At 36.4% G+C, this 18,601-nt stretch overlaps 2 protein-coding genes across 3 annotated transcripts; one reads left to right on the forward strand and one right to left on the reverse strand.

Moving 5' to 3' along the window:
- Window positions 1-901: 901 nt before the first annotated feature.
- tmem18 (transmembrane protein 18) lies at window positions 902-3,957 on the reverse strand. Its single transcript, XM_073823758.1, has 5 exons — window positions 3,802-3,957; window positions 3,519-3,636; window positions 3,275-3,329; window positions 3,100-3,193; window positions 902-2,113 (listed from the first exon to the last, which is right to left on the reverse strand). The coding sequence occupies exons 1-5, from the start codon at window positions 3,886-3,888 to the stop codon at window positions 2,018-2,020; spliced, it is 450 nt and encodes a 149-aa protein (XP_073679859.1). The 5' UTR covers window positions 3,889-3,957; the 3' UTR covers window positions 902-2,017.
- A 1,722-nt stretch (window positions 3,958-5,679) lies between these two features.
- Window positions 5,680-18,358, forward strand: ccnt1 (cyclin T1). 2 transcript variants are annotated; one of them, XM_073823239.1, is made up of 9 exons: window positions 5,680-5,856; window positions 6,662-6,743; window positions 6,834-6,962; window positions 12,110-12,170; window positions 13,322-13,384; window positions 13,499-13,544; window positions 13,949-14,112; window positions 14,445-14,515; window positions 15,600-18,358. In XM_073823239.1, exons 1-9 carry the CDS (start codon window positions 5,687-5,689, stop codon window positions 16,851-16,853), a joined length of 2,040 nt encoding a protein of 679 aa, XP_073679340.1. In that variant the 5' UTR covers window positions 5,680-5,686; the 3' UTR covers window positions 16,854-18,358. The 2 variants fall into 2 exon arrangements, with proteins under 2 accessions (XP_073679340.1, XP_073679339.1); XM_073823238.1 differs by having other exon boundaries at window positions 13,322-13,544.
- The last annotated feature ends 243 nt before the right edge of the window (window positions 18,359-18,601 follow it).

Here is an 18,601-nt window from a genome sequence, read left to right on the forward strand (position 1 = left end):
TGTTGTTTAACATTGTTGATTAATGATGCTGAAAATGTAGCTTTGATCACAGGAATAAATACATTTTAAAATTCATTCAAGTAGGAAACAGTTATTTTAAATAGTAAAAATATTTCAAAATTGTAAAGTTTTGCTGTACTTTGGATCAAATGAATGCAGGCTGGGTGAGCAGAAGAAATGTATATATATATAAAAAATAAAAAAAAAACATTAAAAAATCAAAAACTTTTGACTGGTAGAGTAGATGAGTTTTTGTTTCTTCATCATACAAGACTTGGGAGAAATGTAGCATTACATCACTTGCTCACCGATGGATCCTCTGCTGTAAATGGGTGCCGTCAAAATGAGAGTCCAAACAGCTGATAAAAACACAGTCTACAAGTAATCCACTCAACTCCAGTCCATCAGTTAGCATCTTGTGAAGTGAAAAGTTGTGTGTTTGTAAGAAACAAATCCATTTTTTAACTTGGTTCTGAAATCAATCCAAAAATTGCTTTCTCTAGTAAAAAAAATCAAGTCTAAATCAGAAGAGAAATTTGAACAGATTAAGCACTGTTTATAAGTCGAAACAGTCCAAAGCAGTTCAATACAAATATATCGGTGGATTTTGATGTTAGAGGACAAGAGAAGATTTCTCACTTAGAAGAGAAATCCTGGGCCCAAAGCCTGGTTTCACCACAGCTAACTCACTTGAAAACATATGAACGTTCAATCTCAAGACAGCTGATTGTCCTCTAACTGAAAGAAATGGATTTTATGGATTATTGACTATTTTGGCCAGAAGCAGATGGTTTAAAGTTAAAAAGCTTTAATGATGTTTTTTTTAGCAAACATGCAGCATTTCACTTCACAAGACATACAAGATAATTGTGATGGGTTTATCAGCTGTTTGGATTCTCATTCTGACGGCACCCATTCACTGCAGGGAATACATTGGTGAGCAAGTGATGTAATGCTACAGTACCAGTCAAAGTTTTTGAACAGTAAGGTTTGTAATGTTTTTTAAAGAAGTCTTTTCTGCTTACCGAGCCTGCATTTATTTGATCCAAAGTACAGCAAAAAGAGTAAAATATTGAAATATTTGTACAATTTAAAATGTACTAAAAATTTGTAAATATATTTCTGTGATTTCAAAGCTGAATTTTAGCATCATTACTCCAGTCACATGATCCTTCAGAAATCATTTTAATATTCTTAATATTATTATTATTATTATGTTGAAAACAGCTGCGTAGAATTTCTTTAGGTTTCTTTGATGACTAGAAAGCTCAGAAGAACAGCATTTATTTTGATGAATTTAAAGCATCCCTGCTAAATAAAATAATTAATTAAAAATATAGTGAAATATTTTACAATATTACTGTTTTTGCTGTATTTTGGATCAAATAAATGCAGGCTTGGTGAACAGAAGAGTTTAATTAAAATTAAAAATCTTTTGACTGGTAGTGTAAATTTCTCTAAAACATTGTCTGATGAAGAAACAAACTCATTTACATTTTGGATGACCTGAGGGTGAGTACATTTTCAGCAAATATTCATGTTCAGGTGAACTACTCCTGTAATGTTTATCTTTTTACATGCAACTCATCAAAATAAAAACCCCTGTGTATCTCAGTCTTTGTCGTAGTGGTAACAAAAGAAAACCACAATATTTATTAAAAAAAAAAAAAAAACATTCTGTTTATTGACATAAATAAACAATTTACATGTTCAACACTCAAAAACAGGATAGTATCAATTCATGTCAACAAGACAAAAAAGCAATATTGAGCTCTGGAATGGTCAATATGTACACAAAGCTGTTGCATAATACAGTTGATGGCTTTGTCAATAGGTTCGATAAAATTGGATAGCAGTCTGATAGCAAGTCGTCCATCAGCAATCTGAAATAACACTTAAGAACCTTCACACCACATATTTTCCCATGATCACCACATACTAAACAGTTGTTTCCTTCCGCTATATCTGCCCTCCACCACTGGACATTATGAAATGGATCACATCCTGTTCATATCTTCTACTGCGCTTTCTTGTTCTCTCTGGCAGCTTTTCTCTTTAACTGCATTATCTTCAATTCTGTCATGGTTGAGAAGGTCCTCCATACCCACACAGCCTAAAAAACAGAGATTATGTTCAAATCAACAGCAAAACTGCGTGCAACTATGAAAAAATATTTTGGAGGAGCACCATTGATATAAATGGAACTTTATGAGATTGAAAGTGATTTTTAATTTTTCCAGGGGAGTTTGTAAATGAGATATTAATTTGATACAACAGTTAAATAAACAAGAAGTTATTATTAAGTGACTTACATTGTCTGACTATAACAGCATTGCCTGATTTTGCTCTATTTCATCATCAAAAATAGTCTGAAACAAGTGAGCCGCTGCGCATCCCCATTCAAACACAGTAGTGTTTCGTTTATGAATGAATGTGCGTTTTTAAACGAATCTAGTGAAATTATTTAATTTTTCAGTCATAAAGACAGTCACTTGCTTTACTCCTGAATGAATCAGCCGTTCGAACGAATCAAATGATGATGATTCAGTAATTAAATCAGTGTCTATACGCCACCTGCTGGCAGATTTAGTTTCATTTTAAAGTATCTTTTCAGTTATTTAAATCATTTAATATTTCTGTATTCAAAATTGTATATTTAAAACATTCATCTCAACATGAATTTATGAATTTGACTGCACTCATGCCACCTCTGAGCCTCATTAAACATGAATAGCCACTTTTGTGTTCTTCTGTGCCACCTCTGTAGTACAAATTAATTTTGTTAATACTGATTTCATTTGATTGGTAACTTGTTCTTATTCTGTTAATTAAAAAAAGTGACATAAAACATTACATAATAAAGTTAGAAAAATGCCATTACAAAGGTAAAAACAAAATCCCCCTGTTAATCACTTTAAGGAGTCAAATATCACCTCATAAAGGCTACTTTTTTTTAATCAGATTTTTTTATGTGCTCTTGAAATTTTGACTGTGCTCCTACATTTTTAAAGTTGGAAAACAGAAAAGACAGAAAAGTAAGTGTAGAGCCCTGAGTGGTATTATATATATAAAGAAGAATATGCTAAAAGGAAAACTTACCACGATAATAATAGTGTTGAGCAAGAGCGGGACTGAGTATACTAGTGATATGAACATTCCTTTTGAATCAAAGTATTGGAACTTTGAAAAAGACCTAAAAACAAAATTCAGATGTGTTCAGTATAACAATAAAAGACATAACATCATGTCAGAGGGTTATGGTGGGTATAATCACCTCCAATTCATCGCTGCCAGCTCATTCAGGTATTCTGCACTGTAAACCATAGCGACTGACAAAAAAAAAGTTAGCTGTTAAATATATAACTAACATATTTAAAATAATTGTAAAAATATCAATTATATTTGGGGTGCTTCACAACTCACAACCCATTTTGTAATCTTTACAAGAAGTTAGTGCTGTGTTTTCCAATATAATTTAAGAAATGTACCCTGATAACATGTTTATTGCAAAAACTCACCCATCAAGAGAAAATGACAGATCTGAAGGCGGTAGTATTTACAGGATAGGATGGTGAAAGCAAAACACAAGACATGAAAGATCAGCAGACCCATCAGCCAGGGTTCAGACCAGTCAACCTGGAAACAAGATCACATGGTTATTACTAGGTCTTCCTAGGTACAAAAATACGTTTTCTTTATTTAATCTACGTGGCTTCGGTTGTACTGGGGGAAAAAACTACTAAACTGAGTTAGCTTTATGTGAACCATGACAAAGAGAATGTAATGTTGCTGTACACTTACAGACTGTAGAAAGCTCCATATGGACGTGATGCGTACATTGCTGAATCCATCGATTGGAATAGCGCTGATATTTTTAGCTTTAGTCATTTTAGTTCAGTACACGCCACTGTATTAGCGACTAAACCACATACAACATAAACACTTCCGCATTCGTCACTGTCTTTTTCCCTCGACACATCCTCCTGTCGTTGTCGGCTTGTAGTTTACCACTGGATGGCGCCAGTACGTCTCTAAAAAATGTAACGTTAGTTGATGCTGAAGTGCAGTTTGTTCACATACAGTAACATGGGACGTTTCGTATTAGTTATTATTACTTGTGCTAAATTTTAGCACTGGGTTTGAAATAAAAATAGAATGTTTTAAATTCCCGCATCGGGTTGAAAGGAACAAAAGTGCGACAAATAAATGAAAGACGATGTGTAGCAATGAAAATTTCAAAATAAAAGTCTCATGGAAACCTTTATTTTGGAGAAGGCTGGACGACATGGCGATACTCAACCTACTTACAAACTGCAAGAATTAATGATAATCATATTTAAAATGTTACAGCAAAAGTTACGATTGAACGTCAAAGAAAACTTACATATAGCTGACGCAATATATTTCAAATCTAAATGCCCTATCAAAAAAAAAAGAAGCTGGAATATTCTTGGATTTAGTTGATAAAATGTTTCATTGTAAATATAATTAATAATATAATTTATTATAATTTTTCTATTTTGTGCTCATTGATATGAGTTCTCTCTCTCTCTCTCTCTCTCTCTCTCTGTGTGTGTGTGTGTGTGTGTGTGTGTGTGTGTGTGTGTGTGTGGAAAGTTATAATTATTTTGAGACTGATGATATCTCCTATGATTTATTTTATTTTATTTAGCCTTGTTATTTTGTGCCCATGCCCGTTATAATGTTGAATAAGTTGATTGTAATTTGAATGCCATTTTATAAAATAAAAAAGTTAAGTACACTACCAGTCAAAAGTTTTTGATCAGTACAATCTTTGTTTTTAAAGAAGTCTCTTCTGCTCACCAAGCCTGCATTTATGTGGTCCAAAGTACAGTAAAACAACACTATTTTGAAATATTTTTACTATTATATTTTATATATTTAAAAAATAATTGATTCCTGTGATTTCAAAGCTGAATTATTCTAATATTCTGATTTGCTAAAAAAAATATATATATTATTGTGATGTTGAAAACAGCTGAGTAGAGTTTTTCAGGTTTTTTGATTAATAGAAAGTTCAGATGAACAGCATTTATCTGAAACCGAAATCTTTTGTAACATTATAAATGTCTTTAACATCATTCTTCATCAATTTAAAGCATCCTTGCAATATAAACGTATTCATTTCTATCATTTCTTTCTCAAAAAATTATACCTACTCCATGCTTTTGAATGGTATAGTGTATAATGTTACAAAAGCTTTTTATTTCAGATAAATGCTGATCCTTCTGTTCATCAAATAATTGTAAAAAATATATACTCAACTGTTTTAAATATTGATAATAATAATAAAAATGTTGCTTGAAAGCAAATCAGCATATTAGAATGATTTCTAAAGGATCATGTGACACTGAAGGCTGGAGTAATGATGGTTTTTATTTACTGTATATTTTATGTATTATGTATAATTTAGTTTGATCCTTATATCAGGGTGTCTCTAATGTGGTAATGGGCATTACAAAAAAATTCAACTAAAAATACCAAAAAGTAATATAATTATAATTTATGGACGCGTTTGGAGCAGAAATCAAGATAATGGAGTGTCCGTGGAACACGATTCAGTTCTGAAGGGGTTAAAGTGAAACCACACCGCAGTCGCATACCAGCCGGCGATGACGCGCTTCCTGTGACGCAGTGAGATTTTAAAACATTGTCCTTCTCAGTAATGGCGGCTTCGTTCCCTTCGCTTTCGCTAAATAACAATAAATGGTACTTCACGCGCGAACAAATCGAAAACAGTCCATCTCGCCGAGCGGGACTTGATCCCGACAAAGAGCTTTCGTACCGACAGCAAGCTGCTAACCTGCTGCAGGACATGGGACAGCGGCTCAACGTGTATCTTTTTCAGTTTGTGAGGCGTCGTTCTCGGCAGCTGCTCAGAGGAGACTGACGCCGGTTTGGGCAGCTTGTGTGGTGTTGAGTTTCAGCATTATAATCACCTGAAACGGCTCTACCAGTAAACACGCCTTTCGTACTGTGAAACTATGGGATTAAGGCGAACGGAATAAAAGATTTATGTCCCAGTTTGGTGTTTTTTGGTTTAGTTTAGGCCGCAGGGCCTAGCTGGAGGTGTCTCTCCTACTGAACAATAGCGCAGCCGGTGTCACTGCCATTCCCACTCTCCATTTTCCACTATATTTTTCATTGTACCATTTGTTTACACTCTAGTATTAGATTTATATGTATATCTATGCCATTCCAAACATATATCTGTTCGCATTTATTAAACATATCTTGATTTGCCCTGTTGGACAGAAGTTCTGAAACAGAAATAGAATATACAGTGACAGTAACAGAATAATATGAGTTATTCACTTTTATTTGAGTTTATTGGTGTTCCTTAGATTAAAAGAAAGTAGATAAATTGTTTTTCCTTTGGCAGGATTGAGTACTTTGACTTTTACATTTGAATAATGCCTCTAATGTGTCTAAAATGAAATGGTAGTACCTCTAATGAACTGAAATACAAGAATTTAATGAAAATATATGTCTGTGGTTGACGAGCTCAGTTTATTAATGCTCTTCTAAATATTAATAGTAGTTATGATGATTATGAAATGCTGAGTTTGTTGAGATGAGCGGTTGTGCTGTTATCTTAAATGCTTTTAATGTGTTACAATCCTTAACTTTGGACCATTAGGTCTCAACTTACAATTAACACTGCCATTGTCTATATGCATCGGTTCTACATGATCCAGTCCTTCACTCGCTTCCACCGAAATGTATGTGCTTTACCCTTCCACATGTTTTTATAAAAACCGCTGGCTGCATTTGACAAGACTCTAATCTCTTTGCTGTCATGTGTTACACAGGTGATTGCTCCTGCAGCTCTCTTTTTAGCCGCGAAAGTAGAAGAACAGCCTCGCAAGCTGGAACATGTTATTAAGGTGACCCATGCGTGTCTCAATCCTCAGGACCCGTCACCAGACACTAGGAGTGATGTAAGTAATGCTAGTGTCAATGTGAGATGGCCTTCAAACCATTTGCGAGAGTCATTGGTTCCACGTACTTGCTTTGTTTAAATTTGTTTTTTTTGAGTGAACTATTTCTTAAAGGGATAGTTCACCTAAAAAATAATAATTCTGTCATTTACTCACCCTCATGTCGTGCCAAACCCTTAAGACCTTGGTTCATCTTCAGGACACAAATTAAGATATTTTAGTTAAAATCCGAGAGCTTTCCCACCCTGCGTAGCCGGCAACACAACTGACACGTTCAAGGCCCAGAGAGGGGAAATCATTAAAATAGTCCATGTTACTAAAGTGGTTCTATCGTAATTTTATAAAGCTGTGAGAATAGATTTTGTGTGCAAAGAAAACAAAAAAAGACTTTATTCAACAAACAGGGTTCATACAAGGTGCTTAAAGTGCTTGAAGTACTTAAATTTGACTGTGAAATTTAAGTCCTGGAAAATCTTTGAAAACAGCCTTGTTTTTGAGAAGGTCGATAAAACAATCTTTTCATGCAAAATTAACAATGCAGCCTGTCTAATATAAATACAGAGTAAGGTTGCTCATTTCGGTTAATTTCCCTGACCGACAACCACTGCTCGTTATCCGAGCATTAAACGTTAACTGATAAAATTAGAATAATAAATTCGTTTAAAATAAAAATAGAATGCACGAGTATCTGTGATGATACATAAAAAATACAAGCAAATGTTTTATTTTAACGTGTAAACAGCAGCATACAGAGCAACAACAAAAACTGCATTCATACATAACGTTACTCAAATTAGCTGCGCTTCTGAGAACAGAGAAAATCAGAATGAAATAAAAAAAAGAATAATATAAACAGGCCTACACTAAATATGTATAGATTAAATAACTACCTAATTAAGATGACAAAACTAAAACACACTGAATCCTTCTATGCGCTTTGAAGAACTGTTAACGTTACCGGTCTTATTCTTCTCGTCAGACATAAAAAATATATAGCAGGCCAGCCTATACCTCAGTGTGCCTAGTTTTTAACATGTGGACATGCTGTACAGATAGACTGGAGCGCTGCCTGTTAACTGTTAGATCCGCGACAAAATCACCATCACAAAAATCCTTTCAATTTGCGATTCGGGTCTCTTCATCCACTGGTCATATGTAGAGAAACGTGTAGCCAATCACAGACATATCTGTTGATTTGTGGTCAATCAGAGGCGGCTATGTTACAATCCACTCACCACTCAAAGTGCAGGTTTCAGTTTTGCTGATTTCTACACCTCTGCGAACTCTCTCATAAAAACAAAGAAAATGTAGTCATGATGTAAATAAGAGATTAATTGTACAGTGTAAAGGTTATATTATTACTTTTTATTAACTTTGTGAGGTTGCCATGAACTACAGCAATGTATGAGTGACAGCCTTCCAGTAATTGTAAGGGGAGCGCGCACTTTTAGACTATATTTTTAGACTATTAATTCAGAATTTGAAGACGTTTATTCACGGATTCATTCTCTGGTAACCCAATATCGCCATTGCCATCGTGTTGCATATAGGCCACTACATCAGTCCCACAAACTAAGAGAAGGTAAAGCAGGTGCTTACTCAGTAAAATATGTCTGAACTGCCGCACTCGACACGCGCCCGTGAGTATTATTATTTTTTTTTTCACCATGCAGCAAACGTAAAAAAATAAAATTAGAAAAAAGAAATTAAACCGTTAAACTGATAGTAATAATCTGTTAAAATTCTTACTGTCGGTTAACGGTTAAACGGTCAATATGAGCATCCCTAATACAGAGCCAATTCTGGAGCGCAAAAGATCTTGCGATATTAAGCGTGACGATACTCCTTGAGGTGAAAAGCGGTCTCGCAATCTCAGTATAAAGAGTTTGTGGTAAAACCTTTGATACTGCTTGCTTTATATCAGAGGTCTCAAACTCAGTTCCTGGAGGGCCGCAGCTCTGCAGAGTTGAGCTCCAACCAGCTCCAGCTCGCACCTGCTTGGAGTTTCTAGTAATCCTGAAGACCTTGATTAGCTGGATCAGGTGTGTATGATTAGGGTTGGAGCGAAAATGTGCAGAGCTGTGGCCAGATATTAAAATTAGAGGTCGACCGATGTATTGGTTTTGCCGATTAATGGAACTATCGGTTATCGGCAAAAAGGTGGATTTAAAACATCGATAACGAAGCGGTGTGTACACAGTATACTGTGGTGCATGTTTTCATATCATTACTAAGTGATTAATTTGTTGACTAGATGCTGCATTAGTGAAAAAAGACAGCAGTATTCTTTTGCCCAATTGGTGATCAAATAAACTCTTGTAGGCCACCGCTTGTATTGAACTCGACGCGTCCGGGGTGTGTGATAGCAGATAGCTGCGAGTTCTTCTAGAGGCAGAGCTGCACTTTTGCCCGGTGTGTGACTAACATATTTTGATTAGATAATCATGAATGTTCTAGAATAGTACCAGTTGAATTGTGAAAGTACACAATATCCATGTGTTTGTAATTTCAATAATGTAGCCTTTGTGTAGATCAGGGGTTTTCAACTCTGGCCCTCGAGGTCCACTTTCCTGCAGAGTTTAGCTCCAACCTTGATCAAACTCATCTGCCTGTAACTTTCTAGTGATCCTGAAGACCTTGGTTAGCTTGTTCAGCTGTGTTTGATTAGGGTTGAAGCTAAACTCTGCAGGAAAGTGGACCTTGAGGGTAGAGCTGCACAATTAATCGTTAAAAGATTGCGATCTCGATTCGACCCCCCCTCACGATCTTAATCCAGCATTTATACGATTCAGCCAATTATGTTTTATTTATATTTTACTTTGATATTGATATATTGATATTTTATTAAACCTTTGCTAGCCTAATTACTGCACAGACTGCTGTGAGCTGATGCAGTGACAGGTTCGCCGGCCGTTCTCTCCAGCATTACATAACCATTTAAACTTCATCTTCAGCGCACATTCTGTCAGATGCAATTCATGGCGCCTCTGTCTCAATATCCTGTACAACGCGGCATTCATTCACATTAAATGATAACTCAGCGGCAGAGTTCCACTCACACGGGCGTAATTTCCAATGGGGACACGCTTTTTAAAATCCCGTTGGTGTTCACCCACTTTTAAATGGTTTTGTTCAAGTAATCTCTTGTATTGTAGAATGCACGCTCAGCGCCGCCAAGAGTTTCGCGCGGTCGTTAAAACGAAACCAAAAGTAAAACCCGCACGCTATTCAAAAGCTATTTTAATACCCTGCGTTTAGAGAGCGACTCCCCAATGCGCGCAAATTAAGATGCATTAAATTTCAAAGAATGAATTTTGAAATTTTAAGTTTTCATCTGAAATCATTTATTATTATTTCTAATGTGTAATAGGGAAAAAGGCAACAAGAAAGTCTGTTTGTGAAAAAGGTCAGAACTCCTGTTATGAAAGAGATTTTTGAGGTGCACTCAAAAAAATCATGATTCTCATTTTATTCAGAATCGTGCAGCTCTACTTGAGGGCCAGAGTTGAGAAACCCAGGTGTAGATATTTAAAGATGCAGGGGTCACAAAATCGCTAGCAAAATGTTTTAAAAACTCCTCAATTTAGTTGTATCAAATTTAAGGCCATAAAAAGTTTTAAATATGTTAAATAGTATAAGAAAAGTCTTAATTATAATGTTAAGAGGTCTTACAGTTGGGTATGGAAGAATCGCTATAGGGCTGGATAAAACTTTAAAAGGCAATGATGTCATTGAATAAATATGCGCACTGCGCGTTTCAAATCAAAATGCGGCACGGATGTCTTCATTTCAGAAACATGTCTTTGCCATTTTCATTTCATGCCTGATAAAACAGCGTTAATGCTGCTTTGTGAACAGTCATTACTAGGGAATGGTCAAATGGTTTATGGTCAAAGTATTGCAAATATCGACCCATGTTTTTATACAGCAAACACATAGAGTTGTTAATGTGCCTTCTAAAAATCTAAACAATTAAGGCAGTAATATTTATGTTTTAAATAAATATAATAAATTATATACTTAATTTATCCCTTTTAATGGTATAAAGGCTGAAATGCCATTGTATAAGATTTTTTGTTTTTGTGAAAACCTGTATCTGAATTATAAATCATGTCAGTTTATTGCTTAATATGCTACCATACATTGTCCAACCCCACTCATACTGTTCATTTGACTTGTGCAGCTCTTAAAAAGGGTTATAAATTGCCTTAAATGGGTTGACCTCTAGTTAAGATACTTTCGTTTTAATTGCTACTGTAGACAATAAGTCTTTATACCCAAACTATAAACTTTTATCTGTTTGTGTTGCTCTTTCTGGATCAACAGCAGCATGAATGCAGATATGAATGTCTTTAACACCTGTTTCACATCGTAAGCGTCAGTAGAGCATGAACAGCGCATTGTGAATTGTTGTCATTCAGGAATATGATCGTGTGGGTGTTTGAATGGAGATTAATCAAGCAGCTCTAATGCAAACACTGCTCAATTTTTGCGAGGATATCATGTATCGGATATATCGGATCTCTATGCAAGGTCAGAAAGCCCTCGGATTTCATAAAAAATATCTTATTGTGTGTTCCGAAGCTGAACAAATGTCTTCTGGGTTTGAAACGGCATGAGTGTAAAATTAATGACAATTTTCATTTGTGGCTGAACTATCCCTTTAAGAATTAGTGTACTTTCCAATGTCCTCAATAAATAGGGGATTTTCGTTTTTTTTGTGATGTTTTTTTTTTTAGAAACAAAAATGTATTTTTGTTTAATTTTTTTAGCCTGGCACAAATTCTTACCTGATATCAGAACAATATTTGTATCGACTAATCAAAAAATATCAAATTTATTCTCAAGCAGCAGAACCACAGCATCAACCATAACATTGCTTTTCTTTTGAACAGGTTGTGTAACCCACATATTTCTATATTTTCTGTTGAATTGATCTCATTTTTTCCCTCTCAGGTTGGATATGTGTAAACTGTCTTCAGTCTTTATCTAACTATCGTATTGATGAATTGGAAGGTCATAGCTTGTATGATAAGGTGATTGGCTTGGTGCAAAAAGAGGGTCATAATAATTTGATGAGAGCGAGTGAGCATGTAGCCCGTGACCAAGAGACCATGTGAGTAACCTGCTTGTCCTCTCAATCTCAGACATACCTGCAACAAGCCCAAGACCTGGTCATTCTTGAGAGCATTATACTCCAGACCCTGGGTAAGTTTGGAGGGGCAAGAATGGGTCAGTGAATCACCTTACTAGAGAGATGCACCAAATAACCACATATACTCTCATTCACTGCTAACTCCCAGGAGTCAACCGATCTATTACAAGCTCCTCATTAAGAGCCATTACTACTGTCACCTTTGTTATTTTTATTTCCATGTCAATCTGGCAATGCGCCCTTCTTGTGTGTGGTTTCGAGATTCTATCAATTTTGTGTTAATCTTGATTCCACTAAAAATGTCAAAACGTCATTGTAACATGCAAATATTTTTTTGCAGTATCAGTACCAAGAACCAACCTCAATCCGCTTTAGTCTTTTTTTAATGTATTTTAAGCTGACTTTATGTCTTTGTTTTACAGTGTTTCTGCATGTCTTAAAAAGTCATGATTCACCCTTCCACAAATTAAGGCCTAAAAGGTCTTAAATTAAATCAGAAGTCTTAGAGTCATTAGTAATGACATTAAATGTTGGATAACCTGCAAAAAAATTATATCTTCAGAAGATACAGTAAAAGTTATTTCCATATTCTTCTGGTCGTAAGCAGAGCCATCCAAACATTTTGTTTTTTGTAAAATAAGTTAAATGGACATCTATAGTTTTTGTTTTACAACTCTGAAGCATTGTTATAGGCCATAACAATGTGTTTGTGTTCCTTTACATTTTTTTTTTTCTTAAAATTTCTTTACTTTGTCTTAAAATGGTCTTGAGAAGTTTTAAATTTGCCTGTATAAGACTTGCAGAAACCCTGTTTGAACTTCAGTGGCATTTAGCCTGCAAATCTTTCTCATTGTGATAAAATTGTTTTTAGGAATATTTTAAGTTTTTTGTAGGATTGTTTGCAATAGCATAATATTTTTACAGCGTATTATATCAGGAGATGGTATTGGTATCAGCTCTTTGGAAAATTCTCTTCCCGTGCCAATAATGGTAATTTGTTTTGAAGATTTTGACTATAACCAAATCGCCCTACAGGCCACTTGCATGGAGCTCAAAGATATTTCACCAGTCAAGTTCAGGAAGACCCATGTTTGTGATTCACTCACTCATTGTGTAAATTGTGTTGGGGCTTCACTACTGAAGTTTCATTGTAGTTCAAACAAAAAACTAAAAGTCTCTCTCTTATCTGCTCTCTTCCTTCTAGCTTTTGAGATCACCATTGATCATCCCCACACACATGTTGTCAAGTGTACTCAGCTTGTGCGAGGTGAGAACAAGCTGCTCACAGTAAACTGTGCTTCATATTGCTCAGTAATGGGTACTACTAGCCCAAGAAGCTCACAGATCACGTCTGATTATGAGCTTTCCTTTGTTGTTCCAGCGAGCAAGGACTTGGCTCAAACCTCATATTTCATGGCAACAAACAGGTATGTTGATTTTCAAATCAATGTTCAGATGTGCAAACTACCAGAATTGTATACAGTTTTACATTTTTACTACAAATTAGATTAAAAATGCTAAAATTAACATTTTTAAAATGTAAATGGCTGGCACTTACATACATATATACAACAGACTGAGGTTGACAGTGTTGCCTACTACTTTTTGAAATACATGTTTGTATACTGAATAGTAATTTTGAATTTGAATCTTAATACATTAAATGCATCTATGCTGGATAAAAGTAATAATTACAGAAATCGTGCTGACTGCAAACTATAGAATAGTAGTGGATTTATTACTAGTGTAGCAATAGTGTTAAATGGTTTGTCACAAATTTGTCTTGTGTTTTGGTGTTCATTTGTGCTTTTTTTTTTTTTTTTTGCTGCAGTCTCCACTTGACTACATTCTGCCTGCAGTATAGCCCACCCATCGTAGCTTGTGTTTGTATTCATCTGGCCTGTAAATGGTCCAACTGGGAAATTCCAGTTTCCACAGACGGCAAACACTGGTGGGAGTATGTTGACCCCACAGTGACCCTTGAACTGTTGGATGGTATGTCTTTGCAAGTGATTTTCTTTTAAAAAATGGCAATTGTCTATCTAATAGAGCGGAAGTTTAATACTAGATATTTGGAATAGGATGTGATGGCTGTTTTAATGTTTGATTCATTGTTTAAAAGCATTGGGGTTTTTTTTGTAGTTCAGTTTACATTTAAAGACCGTTTTACTGTCATTTTTAAAAAAGCAACCATTAGTAGGACTGCAGTGTAGCCTTTGAATACATTTTAGGGTTTTAGCCAGGAAAAGAAACTGTAAAGATTTTTAAATGATTTTTAAGTAATCTGTTTTACTCAAGTCCTAAAGATTTTCATAATGATTTCACAGAGCTCACACATGAGTTCCTGCAGATCTTGGAGAAGACGCCTAGCCGCTTAAAACGCATCAGAAACTGGAAAGTAAGTCAGTTTGCCTTCATTGTTATATCTAGACAACAACAAATACAATGGGCCCACCTAGGAAGACTACCCCCGGTTTCACAGACATTGCTTAAGCCTAGTCCCAGACTAAAATGTAAGTCTGAGCTGTTTCAACTAAAAGAAACTTGCATTGACTGATCTTAAAATATATCACTGCCTTATCTCAAGATGCACATCAGTAATGTTTTTTTCTAAGGCACATTTATAAAAATTACGTAGATGTCCTAATTGACCTAGTCCGGACCTAGTCCCTTTAGTCCGGGACTAGCCTTAAGCCTTGTCTGTGAAAATGGGGAAAAAGTCTTAAATGGTACAAGAAAGTCGTAATTATGATTTTTTAAGAGGTCTCAAATTTGAGCACAGAAAGACAAAAATTGCAATAGTTTAATGTAATGATTAAAGTCCAAAAGGCCATGATTTCATTAAATAAGCATGACTGCTGCACGTATCAAAATCAAGTGTTGAGGTGCTTCATGCACTGTGGTTACTGGAAAAAAGCTTAATTTCTGCCATTCCAAAATTGTCATCTGCTGGAAGAAAATGAATTAGCATTTTCAATAAACCTGTCTGCTGTTTTTGTTCAGACCACTGTGACAATTCACCCATGTTTTTACACTGCTAAACAATTAAGACAGTAAAATATATTTGTTATTAAATAGAATAATAGATTGATAATAACTGTAATAATATACTAATTGATACTTTTGACTGATCCATATTCTTAAAAATTAAAGGCTGAAACGTTTATCATTTTATAAAACTTTTTGTTTTTGTGAAAACCTGTATCTAAATCATGCTTTATACGATCATTTTACAGTTTAATCTGTTACCATAGACATTGCCCTACCGCAATCATTTTATCTGTGCAGGTCTTAAAAAAAGTCTCGATCAGTAGAAATTAAAAAAGCAGCATTTCTTTGAAATATAAATCTTTTGTAACATTATAAATATCTTTACTGTCATTTCTATCTACTTCAATGTATTCCTGCTGAATAAAAGTAGCAATATCTTCCTTCGAAAAAAACGTTCCTAATAATTTTTTTTCTTCCTTGATGTGCTTTAGGCTGCAGGTCAAACGGCAAAGAAATCAAAAGTACAAGATGGTGATCAGTCAGAAGCCATTATGAACATGATCTCCATGGCGGCGTCCGACAGCACATTGGCCGGGCTGATGAGTCTCTCCGCCCCACCCTCCGGTTCCTCCTTAGACTCCTCAGCCGACGACCCCAGCGCTGCTCCCTCATCCCAACACTGGCAGGGTCCTGCCAAAGAGCAGCCTACCGCCAACGAGCTTCACGTACCTGCTAAGTTGTCTCTGAGCGAGTATCGGGTGAAGCACGCCGACGAGCTGGCGGCGCAGAAACGAAAGCTGGAGAACATGGAGGCAAGTGTGAAACAGGGATACGCCACTGCCGCCCAGGCCCTAATGAACCAGCAGAGGAAGGAGAAGCACCATCACCACCAGCAGTCCAGCTCTACTTCCTCAGACGTAAACAACCCCTCGCCCATCGTCCTAAAGATCCCGTTGGACGAACGATCGGAACGCAGTTCCATAAAAATGCGCTTCCCGGTGCCAGGCCAATCCAGCAGCGGGGGGCACAGCAGCAGCAGCAGCAGTCGAGGATCCGAGCAGGACATTAAAGTGCGAATTCGGGTTCCAGAAAGGCGATCCGGAGAAGACGGGAAAAGCCGCGAGAAGCACCGAGAGCGCTCCAACCACCACCACCACCATCATCATCACCATCACCACCACCACTCTTCCGCCACCGGCTCTTTATCAACATCGTCTTCCTCATCCTCAGCACAAAAACACTCGAGTTCTGCCAGCGCGTCAGGAAGTAGCAAAAAGGTCTCAGGTGATTCGGTGCGAACGAGTTCTTCGTCATCCTCGTCCCGAAAAAGAACCCACTTGCCGGATCCATCCGGCACCCATCCCTCGAAAGTCAGCAAATCGTCCAGAAACTCGTTTCAGTTGCCGACGCTTTCCGGAGTGCCCTCCCACGCGATGGGTCAGGGGTCCGACATCCTTCCCTCGCTGAGCCTCTCGCACCATCAGGGAAACTATTCGCACTCCAAGTCGGACAAAGCCGACACGAACGGCCACAATTCGGGCAGCCAGTCCAACGAGTACCAGGACACTTTTGACATGTTGAACTCGCTGCTCAGCGCGCAGGGGGTGCAGCCGGCGCAACCTCAGATGTTTGACTATCGCTCTCAGTACGGAGAGTACCGATTTAGCAGTAACGCTCGCGGAGGAGGCCAGGCACCACCTTTACCCTCAGAACCACCTCCACCTCTGCCGCCTCTGCCCAAATGAACTCCTTTCCACTCATCCGTCCACACACGCTGATCAAATCAGCCGTCTTGGGAATCCTTCGTGCATCTAACTTTGTGATATTGAGTTTGACAGCAGAGTAATGTAAGGCAAAAAATGTACCCGGTGAATCTTTGCCCTCATGTTGTCTTGCGTTTTGTGCGAGCGAGTGTGTTCACAACACCCATCTGTGGCAATAATGTTATAATAGAACAAAATATTGCAAAAAAAAAAAGCAAAAATGTTATTTATTGAAAAAAAATTGTACATACTATTTTTGATGTTGCTCAGTTTTATATCAGCGCTAACAGAAAAGCATAATGGAGTTAAGGGTATGTATTACTGAATGAGAGGGACCCGTCGTCCTCTTTAAAAAGTGTAACTGAATGCAAAAAGGAAAATGTTTTTTGTTTTATGTATGGATTTAAGTCTTGCTAACAATATATGTCTTTTTTTATCGAGTATGGTATTTATTATTAGCCTTTTAAAACCATAGTTATTAGCAGTCGTTGCTTGAACGCGTCAGACGATATCTGGATTTATTTTTATACTGTTGTAACCTGCTTCCCAGTCTGTATTTACTTGACACGTCATGTATGGACATACGAACCCCAATATTTGCATCAAAATGTATGTTTCTAATATATGAATAGTCACTGAAGTAATGTTTGGTAAATATTTGTGGTGTCTTGTTTTTTTTATCCTTCAGCTTTGTATTAATTCTGTAAATTGGCTATTTTTCCAAAAAAAAAAAATTCGGGAAAGTATGTCCAGTAGACCTACGATTCTAGATTCAGAGTCAGATGCAGTCATTGTTTTAAATGGTTGTTGAAAATCACACTTGTTTATGATACACTATACACAACAGTATGTCCAGCTTGTACTCATTTCATTGTTTAATTTCGTTTTTGTCTCTACACAAACCCAAATGCTGCCAGATACAGGCTGTTTGTCATTTTATGATAGAACTGACTTAGAAATGGCCTTTAAACTTGAGTGAAAATGAATCTGTGATGGGTAAAAATCCATTTTTCCACCAATTTTCAGTGGAACTAACTTCTTTTGATGCTTCTTTAAAAAAATGATTCTGTCTGCATTTTTAAATGATTGATGTTTAAAATGGTGGTACTGTTGTCCAACAAAGCTTAATATTTTTTAACCTTAAAGGGATAGTTCACCAAAAAAAAAATGTAAATTCTGTCATTTGCTCACCCTCATGTTGTTCTAAACCTGTATGACTTCTCACAAAAGTGGTTTTGTCCATATAATGAAACTGTGTGGGGGCTCCAGCATATCTCTATTTTTGGATGACTGTCTCATTAAATTGTTATTGTCTGTATTTGAACACTCAGATTGACACTTGTAGAGCGAATGGTGAGAATGCTGCCCGCTCATGTTTGTTTGTAGTCATACCTCCATTTTTGTTCAGCTTTGTAATCGTGTCAAGGTCATGACAATGATAAGCCATCCGATCCTGATTCATGAAATTAAAACTGGTGGGAACTTAACTGTTTTGAGCCAATCGGTTTGTACCTTTAACAAGATTGTCTCCATATCTTGCTTGATCATGTTTGTGTATGCAGTTAATAATGCAGATTACTTCTCTAACTGTCCTGAATTAATGGCATGACTTTCGTTGATCAGTTTTTATGGACAAAAAAAGTGGAAGCATGAAATTGAGTTTCTACTGTCAGAGTAAATGTTGCATTCTTTTACTAAGATGTTAGCAGGGATTCCGGCGTACTTTTAAG

Source organism: Garra rufa, chromosome 18 (genome assembly GCF_049309525.1).
Source record: "Garra rufa chromosome 18, GarRuf1.0, whole genome shotgun sequence".
Classification (NCBI taxonomy): Eukaryota; Metazoa; Chordata; class Actinopteri; order Cypriniformes; family Cyprinidae; genus Garra; species Garra rufa.

What these genes read in the sequence shown, in the direction of transcription:
- ccnt1 (XM_073823238.1), top strand. Translation starts at nt 5,687, where the DNA reads ATGGCGGCTTCGTTCCCTTCGCTTTCGCTAAATAACAATAAATGGTAC. An exon ending in CACCAGACACTAGGAGTGAT is followed by an intron (nt 6,963 to 12,109) that starts GTAAGTAATGCT and finishes TCTCAATCTCAG; the next exon opens with ACATACCTGCAACAAGCCCA. An exon ending in GACCCTTGAACTGTTGGATG is followed by an intron (nt 14,113 to 14,444) that starts GTATGTCTTTGC and finishes ATGATTTCACAG; the next exon opens with AGCTCACACATGAGTTCCTG.
- tmem18 (XM_073823758.1), bottom strand. Translation starts at nt 3,888, where the DNA reads ATGACTAAAGCTAAAAATATCAGCGCTATTCCAATCGATGGATTCAGC. An exon ending in TATGGAGCTTTCTACAGTCT is followed by an intron (nt 3,637 to 3,801) that starts GTAAGTGTACAG and finishes TCTTGTTTCCAG; the next exon opens with GTTGACTGGTCTGAACCCTG. An exon ending in TCAACACTATTATTATCGTG is followed by an intron (nt 2,114 to 3,099) that starts GTAAGTTTTCCT and finishes TCTGTTTTTTAG; the next exon opens with GCTGTGTGGGTATGGAGGAC.